The following is a 15,445-nucleotide window of genomic DNA, read 5'->3' as shown; positions in this document are numbered from 1 at the left end:
GTATCTTCCCTTTTCTATGTTTAACGATCATTTTGAATTGTTTGCATACATTTAATGATTCAACTAAGAATTCGTATGCAAGAAAGAGATTGAAACACCCTCTCTGTGCTTGAAATTTTTAGAATAGCTGCAGTTATAATCATTGAGTTTATCTTATTTATGCCTTATTGTTTGATAAAATATAATGATTAGGATGATGTTCACATATTTATTTATATTTTCATTAGGTTTTTGGTCTGTATACTTGTATAGAGAACTCAGGTATTGTATGAATATTATTAGATTGCCAGTATATGCTCCATGTAGATACCCTTGAGAAAGTGAGAAACATTCCAATGCTGCGTTTGTAGCTGATTGTATGCCTGGTTTTCTATCACAAGAAAGAGAATCTACGTGAGTGTGGCTACTACGTCACGAGTTATATGTACGAAATACTTGAACATCATAATAGCAGTGAGGATCTTATTAAGGTATGAGTTGTCAAATATTTAATTTTTGTTTGATAAATACAATTTGATGTTAGCAACAATCTTGAATTTAAACTTTCCTCTTGTATATTTGTTGTGTTAATAGGATTTTTCAAGAACTACACTTCATACCGAGGAGGAGATGAATGAGGTTCGAGATATTTGGGCAGAGTATTTTATATGTAATGTTGAACTTTAGATTTACACTTAGCAAATGTTGGACTCTTGTTTTGGATTATAGGCTTGACATGAATGAATTTGGTTAATAGGTGTTGGGATTATGAGTATAATGTCAATGATATTGAGATGTAAACTTATTGGACAGGTTGTTAATATAATGTCGTCATTCCCAATTTTATGGTAGGCCTAAATACAAAGGAAACTCTGCAAAAATTTACATTTGCATTCATTAATATTGCATTTTAATTTCAATTATTAGCGTTAGCATATTACGTTATACCGCTACCAAGGGAAACAAGTACTACAAACATATACAAGCAATTATTATAATTAAAAAAAAAAATTCACATCATTTGCGTCACTCATTAAACAAACAAGTGACGCAAATAACTCGATTTTGTATTGTCTAGTAATCCATTTGCGTCATTTCTATATAAACAAGTGACGCAAATTAAAAACAAGAAGTTGCTCAGAACAGCTATTTGCGTTACTCCTATATAAACAAGTGACGCAAATGACTTTCATTTGCGTCACTTGTTTATATAGGAGTGACGCAAATGACTCTTATTTGCGTCGCGCCTAGGAGCGACGCAAATGACTTAAAAGTCATTTGCGTCGCGAGCAGTTGTGTCGCTCATAGAAGCGACGCAAATACACTATAAATGAGCGACGCAAATGAGCCTTTTTCTACTAGTGCATAATAGCAGTTAACTAGAAAGTGGACATAATTTAATAAATGTAAACGGAATAATAATTTGCCTTTGCTTTTCTACGACATAGATATATTATTTCAAATTAAAAGTCGCAACAAAGAAAAAAAGTACAAACGTATGCAAACAGAAGGAATTTAACAATACCTGAGCTGCACCCTTGCCTTTCTTGAGCTCTTCCTGCAACCTCTTACGAATAAACTCCAAATGAGCATATGGGAGAATATTAGTTGATAATTATTATAGTTAACTACCGTCGACTTCCGGCTAAGCTTACATTCTCAAATCTAAGTTCGCAACTCTATAAAATTACCGAAAAGAAAAACATGGCTTCTAAAAACTTAGAAATTAAGTTTAAAAAAATAAGATTAAAATTAAAACTCACTCCTAACAGTAATAAGCTACCCAATTCTTGATTCACAGCAGAGATTCGTACTACTTTTAGCTTCCAAAATAACACTTAAAATATGAACATATTTTTTGGGGTCGTACATTTTTATACTGAAATGATAATTTCATGAGTATGATGATTTGCATGATTTTGAAAAAGGTATGGGATTTCTAAATGAAAGACCTTTTGTTTTATTTATTTATAAAGGTATTTACATAAGACAAAGTAGGTGCCTAAGTTGGGAAGACAATGAAAAATAGAAAAGAGAGCTTACTACAATTTTATAGATTAAAGGTGTTGCATGCAACTACAAAAAATACTCTGACTACTGAGATTAGTCAAAATAGAAATAAATACAAGTACAAATAGCTACAAGCCTATAATCTATACAAAAATTGAATCAGACGGATGACCCATGTTTCATCATTACTGCCAATAGTAATGACTACTTGGCTAATCATTTACTTCCCAATTAATGAATACCTCTTCATCTTTAATGATAGGTTTATTAAAAAAAAAGGAATATATATATATATATCTCGAAGTGTGCCTACGTTAAAAGCATGTGGTGAATATGCTTGGCACTCATAGGAAGTGGGAATTGACGTATGCGATTAGGGACAAGGAAAGTAGGGAGCCGCCAACAAGTTTTTAAGGAACTTGTAAACCATTCACGGATCATAAAAAGGCAACCACGATTAAGGGACAACGATAGGCAACAACGATTGACCCGTGAAGGTTACACCCCATTCATAATCCATGAGATTACTAACTCCATGTGGTTCAGAACCACGAAAGGAGGATCGGGGATGATGGTACGAAGTGAGTCATGGAGTCACATTCGCCCGTATTGGCCTCTACTCGATTCTTATAGTGAAAAGTGATTCCTGCGATCTCAAAGGCATGCAAACAAAGATTCAATTTGCTCCAAACTAATATTATTCTAAATTGGTTGAATATTATTGCAGCACATAATTCTAAAATATCGTGATCACTTCAATTAATAACAAGATTAAAAAGGAACCTAAGCCGGTTGTCCAAATTATCATATTAGGCGTGATTTTCAATTACATATTCCCTTTAAACATGCAATATAATGATCAATAACAATAAAATAAACATTAATATTGGAAGCAATTTAACAATAATAACATTAGTCAAATCAAATATAAAATAACCTAATCATAATACTAGCAATAAGAAAATAAAATAAAAGTAATTAAATTAATTAATTACTCACATTTTGCGCGTTCCTTTAAATTGCTACATCATGAATAAATTGTTAGTAACTTCAATAAAAATATAAAGCAAATGGAAATTAAATTAAAGTAGAGTTGATTTGGTCCAAACCCTCAGTCAATTATACCTTTCACGCCTTGGTTTAAGTATAGAACTTTGGGTATTGTATGAACTCCTTGGAGTGCTTAATTAGGGAAAGTATTTTGAGAAAATAGGATGGCTAGTGTTTAGGCTAAAGAGGGAGAAGAGAATTATTTGATGATCAAGATTGTTGATGATTGGAAAAGGGGAGATATGACCTCTATTTATAGAGAAAAAAGAAGGTCGGAGAATCAAGAAAAGATAAGAATCCGAATCGGATAAAACTCTTGCGATAGACAACAGTTTTTGCGGTTTTTGTTTTTATCATATCTTTTGATCCAGAAATCAGAATAAGATGAATAAGATATCGTTGGAAAGATCTTGAAGTCTACTTTCCAACCCAATTAGAATAAGATTAAAATATTTTGTATAATAAAATATATTTCTGAAATAGTGAGACGGTATCAGTTTTGGATAGAGTTTGACATTTTATTCACATCTTTTCCGTTATAGCTCGGAATTGATATTATAATATATAACTGGAAATATAATTTCAAGGGCTATCCAACCATATAAAATTTGGATAAAAAATATGAGGCACGAAAATAATATCTGTCTATCTTTTAACGTCTTTCAATTCAGATAGAAATAGGACTTTCAAAAAGAAAAGTTTTATTCAATTTCAAACTCTTTAATCTTATCTTTTCAAAAAGGATAATTAATATCTTTTAGAAACTTATAGAAGCTTCCAATTAATCCTAATTGGTTTAGGAATTAGATTAAATCATTTGGACCCTCCACATGATCATTGGGTCGTAGGTAAGGTGAGCTTAGGTTCGGTTTGGGCTAGTTTAATATTTTGGTCATAACTTATTCGTTATAACTCGGATTTGGGCTTATAATAAATCATTGGAAAGATATTTTAAAGACCCATCCAAATATTTAATCATTGGGCCCAGATTATGGACCAAAATAAACTGGATTAAACATTTTTATAAAAAGGACACAAAATGAATGATTTTAAAGGACACGAAATGAATTATTTTGGGTTTAAAGGCACGAAAAGAGGAAAATAAGTTATGGTTTTGGGAAATGGGCTAGGATTTGGGTTGTTTTATGAAATGGAAACATGGATTTAAGCACTTCAAGATTAAATACTCAACCCGACCAATAGTGGCGGTGAAAGGTTGTTCATCATTGGGTTTGGTTTTGGGGAGACATTTTTAGGTGTCTACAGAAGCCCCCACTTTGACTGAGTTTGTAGAAACGTAAGTTTCGAAAACGATAGTCAAAGTAGTCAATAGGGACGGAGAATGATTTAAGACGTTCTGCGATCCTAAATCACTCTATATACGTCGATGCCTACAGAAAAATGTTAGTTCTACAGATAAAAGAGTAAAGGGATAGAATGCTTATCTGACACCGGTGTATCGGTGACAAATGAGTTTTGTAGTTTCCTTTGCTTGAAGGAATCCACCGGATGACGTTTGTTGAAACGCTTTCCATGCCTGAGGAAAGCCGACTGACGAGTTTGGTAGTTTTCTAAGCCTGAAGAAACCTACTGGATGATACTTTCCATGCTTGAGGAAAGTCGACATATGAATTTGGTGTTTTTCTATGCTTGAAGAAACCCACCGATAATACTTTCCATACTTGAGGAAAGCCGACAAAGGAATTTGGCGGTTTTCTATGCTTGAAGAAATCCACTGGATAACACTTTCCATGCTTGAGGAAAGTCGACATATGATGAGATTGCATGTCTCTGTGTATCGAGAACCTTGCGTCATGAAATGATGGTGGTTCGATTGTCCCCAAATGTGGGCTGTAGATGGTCCGCTTGTCCCCGGACGTGGGCTGTAGTTGGTTCGCTTGTCCTCGAACGTGGGTTGTAAATGGTTTTCTTGTCCCCGAACGTGGGCTGTAGATGGTCCGCTTGTCCCCGGACGTGGGCTGTAGATGGTCCGCTGTCCTCGGACGTGGGCTGTAGATGGTCCGCTTGTCCCCGGACGTGGGCTGTAGTTGGTTCGCTTGTCCCCGAACATGGGTTGTAAAAGGTTCGCTAGTCCCCGAACGTGGGATGTAACTGGTTCGCTTGTCCCCAAACGTGGGTTGTAGATGGTCCGCTTGTCCCCGAACGTGGGTTGTAGATGGTCCGCTTGTCCCTGGACGTGGGCTGTAGATGAGACCTGCAAAAATAAATTTGCCAATGGACTCGTATATATTGTGATTGACTTAACCACTGACTTGACCAAGTTTGACTTGATGTGACATGACATGTGTATGACTTGTGAGTGTGTGTATGTATATGTGTGTGTGCAGACACAAACAAATGAAGATTCAAAAGCAAAATTTTCCGTCAATTTTTATCATGAGTGGAGGGTACCGACTTTCTCCGAAAAAGAAAGATGTGAAAAATGAACTTTTATTTTTGAACTTCCCTCGATGAGAAAATTTTGAAAAAGTTTTTTTTTTAAACTTCCCCAAAAGAAAAGACACGAAAAAAAAGGAAAGAAGTTTTGAAGTTCCTCGTTGAGCAAGACAAAATGAATCGCATGGATTGAATTGCTTTTCTTGAAAGTAATGTATGCATGATGCATGTCCTTAGTCCAGGAGGCTAAGGACAATTACATCATGTGACACGATGAATGAACTTAGGTCATGGAGCTAAGCATCATATATGGTGTAAAGAAACGATCTTGAACGTCACTTAAGTCTGGAAGCTAAGCACGTATACAGATGAAGTGATTATTGCATAATGAACGTTGCTTAGGTCAAGGAGCTAAGAACGATATGCTTTATATGATTAAAAATCATTGATATATAAATGTTTCTCAGCACATTATGCGATCCGTGAAACAATAAACATTGCTCAGGTCAGGAAGCTAAGCAAGCATACAATGTTTCTTTTAATGAATGTTGTCTTGAAAGATGATGAAACATGCACAGTGTTGAAATAAGATTTCATGAAAAAGGGTTCCTAAGGGAAAGATGATACAAATATGGATGTGTGAGTGAAGTGTGTGAATGTGATACTAAGGCTGGCTGCAAGGGTTATGGCGATGGAAAGAGATGTGAGAAGAGTCAAAGATGATGACTCTTTAGGCTAGGTAGGCTAAATGATGTGGGTTCAAGCCCTCAAGTCTAGCTCTAAATGGGTAGGGTCATAGGATTAAGCATTGGATATTCTTCGACTCGATCATGCATATGAATGTGGCCGCACCTCAATGTGAGGTTGCCTACGTATCCGTTAGGAATCAGGCCGAACGTAGCTCTAACCGAACTTTGCACAAGTGTGTGTACACCGCAAAGAGGTCTTTCAAGGGTTGTAATGTGGTTAAGCTGAAGGTTTAAGGAAGAAAGGGGTAAAAGGCTCAAGACCCGAGAGAAGCCCCCAAGATATGCAATTGTTTATTAGACTTTGCAAGTTTTATTTTTCATACATTTTTTTTGTTTTGAATCTTTTTTTTTATTCTTTTGAATCAATGTAGGCAATCTCAGATCATGCGGTCCATCACTCACTTAGCATTCATGTTTCTCAGACACGGTACCAAGCACTCGATGAGAGACGCAATTTGAGACGTGTTCATATCAAAGACATTGGAACACTTACCTTTAGACATTGTTTTATTGTTGCTTTGCTGCCTTTTTTTTTTTTACTTGCTTTTTGAATGTTATACAATTACACATCTTCCAATCCCATGGTTAAGTGAATGTGGGTTGAAGAAATGAAGGTCAAACGTTAGACGAGGCTCAAAGTGGTTGATGAAGAAATGGAATGTGATTGAACGGTTAACAGGGAATGACAGGGTTGCAAAGGTACCTGAAATCATTGGTGTACCTTGTGTTTAGTTCGGTAATTTTTTTTTATTTTTTATTTTTTTTTGCCAATCACATGATCGAATGTAAGAAAGAGATGCTCATTTATAAAACATGGCATATAGACATAAGGATAAGGAGAACCTATGATAGACTTATTAGGGGAAAGGGTTTGAAACAAAAGAAGAAGAAAACATGAAATCTTGGTGAGAAGCTTGCATTGTGCTTTATCTTCATGGCTGTTTATGAGTAACTTCTTGCCGCCTGGTGAGGAAAAAAGTTTCTTATTGTTGATGCTTTGATTAGAAGGAAAGAAGGAAGGAGTGATGTTCCCCTTATTCTTCCAACTATTGCCTAGTGATTTTAGAGTCAAGTACTGTGTAAGGATGAACTCACTTAATGCATTCACTCAATACTCGAATTGGAAAGGAAGAGTGTATGAAACAATTTTGAAAACTGATGGGAAATACTCCACTCATTCCTATTACAACGGAAAGCGATGCATGCATGGTCCTAGTATACGATCATAAACAATATAGTGCATTACTCGAAGACAAATTGTACAACAAGTTCCCAAAATTTATATAATTAAACTAATGGAATTAATAAAGTGACAACTTATATGCAAAATTCATCTAGAAAAATATAGATTTTAAAGAGTAGCTAAACGTATTTTATATATTACCAAAAAAAATAAAAAATAAATAAAAAATAAAAAAAAACCACTAACAAACTTAATAACTATGATCGAATTATCATTTTACCAATTTGCAAACTATAGATTCCGGTATTTTATATTGAAAATAAAATTAAATGTAGGCTAATATATAAGAAAGACGGAAAACAGGAAAATGAAAAGAAAAAAAATCGAGTTTAAAAGAAATTTTTTTAATAGACAAGACACATATTATACGAAAACAAAAGCACAAATAAAAGTTGACAGCATAAATTTATTAGTTATTTATTCTTTGTCCTTATATTAATAACAAGATCGTTGATCACATGTCTGCAATCTGACATTTTATGCCAATATTTCCTCTTTAAATTAAAGTGTGCCGTTTCCTAGGGTAGAATAATAGCAAAGGACAAAACTCCATTGGGACCCTTTGCTTATTTTGTATTTTCAAACAAATAAAAAAAACATTAAATAATTTAATTTCCAAAATGGGCCAACGACCAAGGTTAAGCAAAATTTACATGAATAATTAAAGTACGTGCATATACTAATACTTCAAATTACTTTACACGTATCTGATCACCTAAATGTCTTACATACACTACGTATATGTTTTAATAAGTGTTACACTTCCTTTTTTTGGCAAAAAAAACTATAGTAAGATATTATATCTCTCTCCTCTCATGGTCTCCGGCCAAACCCATTGGTACTTATTTTATTGTAATTTCCCTGTCATAGTCATTACTTTTAAATAAATTATTAACCTTACTATCTTTCCTTTTCAATTTTTTAATACTCCAACTACCCCACTTACCTTTTACTTTATTTAATTCAACTAAATTGTCTATAATTAAACTAAGGGGAGTAATAAAGTGACAACTTATATGAAAAGTTCAAGCAGAGAACTATAGATTTTATAAAATAGCTAACCGTATTACATTACCAAAAAAAAAAAATACTTACAAACTTATTAGTTCACATATTTTCCATTTCATTCATACTCCCTCCGTTTTTAAATACTTGCTTCATTTCTCTTGGACACGTATGTCGATGCTAATATTTAATCACTAATTTTAATTATCAATACGTATAAATTCTAACAATTGAAAATTAATAATCTATTCATTGAGATGATTCCAACAAGTACCCGCGAGACTATATTTTTTCTTATGTATAAATCACAAACATTAGTCAAAGTAGGACAAATAAATAGTGCAAAAAATTAAAATGGAGCAAGTACTTAAAAACGGAGCGAGTATCTTATATCAACATTTCTTTTTTAAAGTGTGTCATTTTCTAGGATATAATAATAGCGAAAGACAAAACTCCATTGGGATCCTTTGCTTTTTTTTCGGACAAATAAAGAAAAGGCAATAAATAATTTAATACCCAACACGAGTCACATAAATAATGTGCAAAAGCATCTAATTTGGTCATATACAAATAATAATTACTCGTATATGGAGCATAAGTTTCTGAATTAAAATAGGAGACTGCGAATTAAAGGCATAACTTGTAATCTACTTCCACACCACCGTCAAACAAGTCGAAGATGACAACATCCAATGACCACAATAATCCCTCAATCTGTTTAAATTAATACGGAATATTTAGACAATTCCAGTAAAATCATTTTCCTAAAGCACCTTTGATAAAGTTTTAAAAAATAATAGTTATACAAGTGCACCTCTAATATATTCCTAGATAAGTGCTTATCTTGAGCTTATTCTATAAATTAATCATGAAACATTAGAAGTACAATATAATGTATATAAATGACCCTCAATCATATAAATTCTTAGAAAGAAAAAGCTTTGCTTTGCACTCAAAATTATATTCTCTCCGTCCCTTTATTATATGCCTGCATTTCTTTTTGGAGTGATCAAAATAAAGTGTCTGTTTTTTCTATTTTAATTTTTAACATATATTCTTATGCATTGCTTTTGTTTAATTTGTTTTCCTATTATTTTAAAATACTGAATATGTCAAATACAATCAGAACAAACAACATGAAAAGACCTCCAAAATATGCATACGTTCTACATGTGCCTACGCTTTGTGAGTATTGTGGAGCAAAGCTATTTAAGGACGAATCAATTAACCTATGTTGCAACCAAGGGGAGATTCGACTTGCTCCTAACCATATGCCAGATAGTTTGCATAACCTATTTCTGTCATTGGACAGCAGCTCCGAGAGTTTTCGTAAATATATTATTCTGTACAACAATATGTTTGCGTTTACATCTTTGGGTGTGAAGAAGGATAAAGAATTAGCACGAAGACATCATGGTATTTACACATTTAGAGTCCAAGGGCAAGTATATCATAACATAAATGATATACGTCGAAATGATGAACAACCGCGATATTTGCAGCTATATTTCTATGACACAGATGTTGAGTACCGACATTGTGTATCAATTTTTACGGATCTTGATCCACGTGTGATCGGCCAATTAGTGCACTTAATGGAGCTAAATCCGTATGCTCAATTTTTTCGGTCACTTAAAGATGTTAATATGGTTGACGCAAGTCACATTATAATCCGATCTGATCCAGATCAAGACCAACGTACTCACAATGCACCTACTTCTTCCCAAGTGGAAGCAAGTTGGTTGGAAGATGCAGGCACGTCTGCTCCGCTGCAACGCGATATTGTGGTTCATGCACATTCAGGTGCACACCATCGTATACTGCATTACTACGGATGCTACGATCCATTACAGTATGCGATTTTATTTCCCTACGGCCAAACTGGTTGGCATAGACAGATATATAGATATAAAACAAAATATCTAAGAAGACAACAATGTCACACATTTCCGATAAATGAAGTTCTTGTCCAAACTATTGATGATCTTCTAGAAGCTGAAGAACAAGGTTTGGCTATTAGATAATTTACTCGAGAAAAATTTCACTTTAATCAATAAAAAAAACACCACTTATTTTTTATCTTTTAATTTTTATATAGGAATTCACTCATCAACATCTGAAAAAAAAGTTTCCTGTAGAGAGTATTATTGCTACCGATTATAGATCCGTATACGAGATAATTCCTTTCTTCTGCGATGTGGGCGCTTATTAAACAGTACATTGTTGATATGTACATCAAAATCAAAACTTCGTGTTTGGATTTTATTCGTCAAAACCAAGACACAATTAGAGCTGGACTTTACCAAGGTATTCTCGACAGCTTAAACACCGGCGTATCGCATGGATTAAATACTAGGCATGGATTCATTCTCCCTCCTTCGTTTATTGGTGGTCCACGAGATATGAGGCGCATATACCTTGATGCGATGTCTTTAGTTCAGCACTACGGAAAACCTGATATTTTTTTGACCATGACCTGCAACCCTTCATGGCCTGAAATTGCAGATGAACTGCTACCTCACGAGGAAGTGCAAAACAGACCTGATCAAATAGCAAGAGTTTTCCACGCAAAATTAGCAGAATTGAAAAAAGATATTGTCCAAAAGAAACTATTTGGTGAGGTTGCAGCATATGTTTACGTAATTGAATTTCAAAAAAGAGGATTACCACATGTACACTTTCTCATCATTTTAGATTCAACATCTAAGATTAGAACTTCAGACCAATACGATGAGCATGTCTGTGCAGAGGTACCCGAACAAAAGACTAACGCTCATCTTTATGAAGCTGTTTTAAAGCATATGATGCATGGCCCTTGTGGAAATGATAATCCTGGAAATGTATACATGCGAGATGGAAAGTGTAAAATCCATTACCCTCGAAGCTTTTCTGAAACGACATCGACAGGTCATAATTCATACCCTATATACCGACGTCATAATGATGGAAAAAAATATTTGGTACGTAGAGTACGACTTGATAATAGGTGGGTAATACCATATAATCCGTATTTACCAGCAAAATATGACTGCCATATAAATGTAGAAGTGTGCTCTACAATAAAGGCAGTTAAATATCTGTATAAGTATATATACAAAGGTCACGATCGGGTTGTTTTTGCTTTATCTAATCCCGACAACATAAGCATAGGTGATGAAATCTCTTCCTTTCAGATTGCGCGATGGATATCGCCCCCAGAAGCTGCTTGGCGTATTATCAGATTTCCGCTGAATGGTATACATCCAAACGTTTTTTCTCTGCAAGTATATTTGCCAAATATGCAAACTGTGACATTCCATTCACAAGAAAGGTTACAGACTGTTGCATCTGACTCATGCAGACAACGAACTATGCTAACTGCTTTTTTTTAGATGAATCAAGTTGATAGCTTTGCTCGCACATTACTGTACCAAGAATTTCCTCAACATTACACATGGCGTGCCAAAAAAAGTGAAAAAATTTGGCGACGCCGTCAAACAACAACTACTGCGATCGGACGTGTTGTACATGCAAATCTAGCAGAAGGTGAACGTTTTTATTTGCGGTTACTACTCACAAGTGTTCGTGGTCTAACCTATTTTGATCATTTGCTGACCTTCAACAACGTAAGATATTCTTCATTCCGAGAAGCAGCATTTCAATGAGGTCTACTCGAAGCAGACGATTCTATAGATAAGTGCCTACAAGAAGCTTCCCAAAGTCAAATGCCTTTTGCCTTACGACGACTATTTGCTACATTGTTGGTATACTGCAATCCCGATGATCCAAACTGCCTGTGGGAAAAATTTTACCCATATCTTTCTGAAGATTATAACCATAACTTCCCTTCAAACAAAAAAAGGCTCGCAAATTAACTATAAAAAGCATTTGTTACCTTGTTGAGTCAATGGGAAAGTCTTTTGACACCTACAATTTTGGATTGTTAGAGCTTGAAGAAGATGACTTAGCGAAAGGAATGAAAGAAATCGAAGAAGAGCTCCAGATTCCTATTCATCCCGAAGAAATAAATCCTGTCAATTTACTTAATAGTGAACAGAAAATTGCTTACAGCATAATTTACAATGCAGTCCTTGATAATAAGCCGACAACTTTCTTTGTTGACGGCCCTGGTGGTACAGGAAAGACTTTTTTATATTCTACATTACTCGCTAATGTAAGAGCAAAAGAAATGATTGCTTTAGCAGTTGCGAGCTCTGGTATTGCTGCATCTGGTCGGTCTGGAGGTAGAACTGCAAATTCTCGATTCAAAATACCTTTAGATGTTGATGAGGTTCCAAGTCCAAGTATTTCCAAACAAAGTGCTTTAGGAAAACTTATTTGTCTTGCAAAACTTATTATATGGGACGAAGCACCAATGGCAAAGCGTCAAACAATTGAGTACTTTGATAGATTGCTACAAGATGACTGTTCAAACAAATTGAAATTCGGTGGAAAAGTTGTTGTTTTTGGCGGTGACTTCCGACAAGTGCTACCTGTTATACCTAAAGGAAGTCTGAATGAGGTTATTGCAACGAGTTTTGTGATGTCTCCTTTATGGTACGCACTCCAGAAAATCCATCTAACTCAAAACATGCGAGCAATCGATGACCCAACTTTTAGTAATCTTGTCTTACAAATTGGAAATGGTGTGCCCCCTTATAAAGATGGGAAAAATATAGAGCTTCCTAAACCTTTAGTCATACCATATGACAATGAAGACTCATCTCTGGAACTCTTAGCAAAAAGCATCTACCCTAATATTTCGGAGACAACTTTTGATTCTTCGACTGCAACAAAAAGAGCTATTTTAACTCCAAAAAATGAACATGCTACAAAGATAAATTCTCTTTTAGTGCACCAACAGCCAGGAAGAGCTTATGAGTACAAAAGTTTCGACAGCTGCATAGATAATTCATCCGAACAATATCCATCTGAATTTCTTAATAGCCTAGCCCATCCGGCCTTCCGCCTCATCATTTGACTTTAAAGGTAGGCAGTCCAATAATTTTTCTTAGAAACTTAGATCCAACATCAGGCTTATGCAACGGTACCAGAATAGTATGCAGAGCCTTTTTCCCCAATGTTATTGATGCTGAGATAACTGTGGGACATCATTGCGGTCAACGTGTTTTTATACCTCGGATCCCATTACAGCCATCAGCTACGGACAAGTACTGTAGACACCCATTTGTGTCTCCCCAAAACCAAACCTAGTGATGAGTACCTTTCGCGTCGAATCATAATCGGATGAAGCGAAAGTGTGGAAAGTCTAGTGTTGCGGATAGTTTTTATTTCTTTCTCTTCTCTCTGTTTTTGAAAACTTATTTTCAGAAAACAGCCAATCCAGTTTGGTTGGTCCATGATATGGGTCCAATAATAGTGTAGTTGGATGGGGTTTGAAAAGACCTTTCCAACGATATATTATAATCCCAATTCCGATGAATATCGAGGAAGTTATGGCTAAAATACTAAACTGGCCCGATTTGGTTTTTATATGCGGCCCAATGATCTAGAGGAGGGCCTAATATTAATTATCATTCCTAAAGATATTAGGATTGATTATAGTCTTTTAGAATACTCTAGGAGTTTCTTTTAAATCCTAATGGAGTTAGGATTGATAATTATGTTTTGAAGAGTTTGAAATTGAATAAAACTACTCCTTTTAAGAATCCTTGTTTTGTACGAAGTGGAATATATTCAGATTTTATTTTCGTGCCTCATAATATTTATCCAAATTTTATATGGTTGGATAGATCTTGAAATTATCTTTCCAATGATATATTATAATATTAAATCTGAGTTATAACGAAAAAGATATGAATGAGACATGAAACTTTATCCAAAACTGACACCCTTCCACTATTTTGGCAACTCTTTTGCTCTATCTTCTTCCCTTTTGGACGCCACCGTACTTTAGTGTATGATCACAGTGGGGTTCAAGCTAGTGGGATTTTTAAGGCTTGAAATTATTTCCTACAGTTTTTGGCGACTCCACTGGGGAGGATTTCTATTTTAATTCCTGAATTTTTTTCGGCAATGATTTAGAATGAGTGGATGAGACTCAAAAAGTTCTAAGTATTTCATGTGCGTAATTTTGATTAACTTTATTGTCATATGCATAAAAAAAATCTCATTGGAAAGACCATCCGTAATGAGTTAAAAACATAGGATTTTACACGTAGGAAATTTGAGAAATATCTTTCACAACTAGGACCGAAATAACACCGCGCAAAACTGGAAAATTTTATCGAGCACAGAAAGCTGCTGAGGCATGTGGGAAGTAGTGTCAGGGGCCAGAGCTTGGCGCCAGAATTTTAGTCGTAGCTCCAGACGCCAGCATTGGCACCAGGCGCTACAGTTAAAATTTGGCGCCAGTCTCTGATTGCTGGCACCAATTTCCCTTAATACCGAGCCAGAAATATGCGTTCTAATTTCGACTAGTTTTTCGTATTGTTTGCTCGATTCTACTTCCTGATTGAATTTTTTCTCACTTTTCTGAAACCCATATGTGTTCTACATATGGACATAACCCTCTGGGAATTCATGCTCCATCTACCCGATTGAACGCTCCGTGCAACAAAGGGTACATCCGAGATGTTGAATTCACCAAACCATGGAAGCGAGTTTTTTCTAAAGCTCGTGGTGTCCCATCCACTCGCGCCAACCCTTCACGGTTAGGCTTCCGCGCGGTGCATCTGGACAATTAACCATTGACCCTCTATTGACTAAACCATATCCCGAACTTTAGAGAACTAGAGCCATGGTTAGGTTGCAAACTCATTGCATCATATTGTGCCTATTTGGCTAATTGTGCATTATTTGTTGTGCATACTCTATGTGATTTTTCCTAACCGTTTGTTTGACTTTTGTTAAGACTAAATAAACTGATTAATGACTAAAAGACTTTGTTTAATTAATTAATTAATTAATTTGAGCTAATAAATATACCTAAAATCGAGTCATAGTTCCTTTAAGTCAACCCGGATTTTTATTCCCGTATACTGCACAAGCGTCAACTTGTTTTGGTTATAGC

The 15,445-nt window shown here is 35.1% G+C and overlaps 2 protein-coding genes across 2 annotated transcripts; both read left to right on the top strand.

Annotated features, from left to right (window-relative positions):
• Window positions 1-10,628: 10,628 nt before the first annotated feature.
• On the top strand, window positions 10,629-11,804 carry LOC110683867. The gene has a single exon (XM_021860274.1). The coding sequence runs from the start codon at window positions 10,629-10,631 to the stop codon at window positions 11,802-11,804; it is 1,176 nt and encodes a 391-aa protein (XP_021715966.1).
• A 515-nt stretch (window positions 11,805-12,319) lies between these two features.
• Window positions 12,320-13,393, top strand: LOC110683866. Its single transcript, XM_021860273.1, has one exon. The coding sequence runs from the start codon at window positions 12,320-12,322 to the stop codon at window positions 13,391-13,393; it is 1,074 nt and encodes a 357-aa protein (XP_021715965.1).
• The last annotated feature ends 2,052 nt before the right edge of the window (window positions 13,394-15,445 follow it).

This window comes from Chenopodium quinoa, unplaced genomic scaffold (genome assembly GCF_001683475.1).
Source record: "Chenopodium quinoa cultivar QQ74 unplaced genomic scaffold, ASM168347v1, whole genome shotgun sequence".
NCBI classification, from domain to species: domain Eukaryota; kingdom Viridiplantae; phylum Streptophyta; class Magnoliopsida; order Caryophyllales; family Amaranthaceae; genus Chenopodium; species Chenopodium quinoa.
The sequence above is the reverse complement of the archived record's forward strand: the minus strand, read 5'-3'. Positions and strand labels throughout refer to the sequence as shown.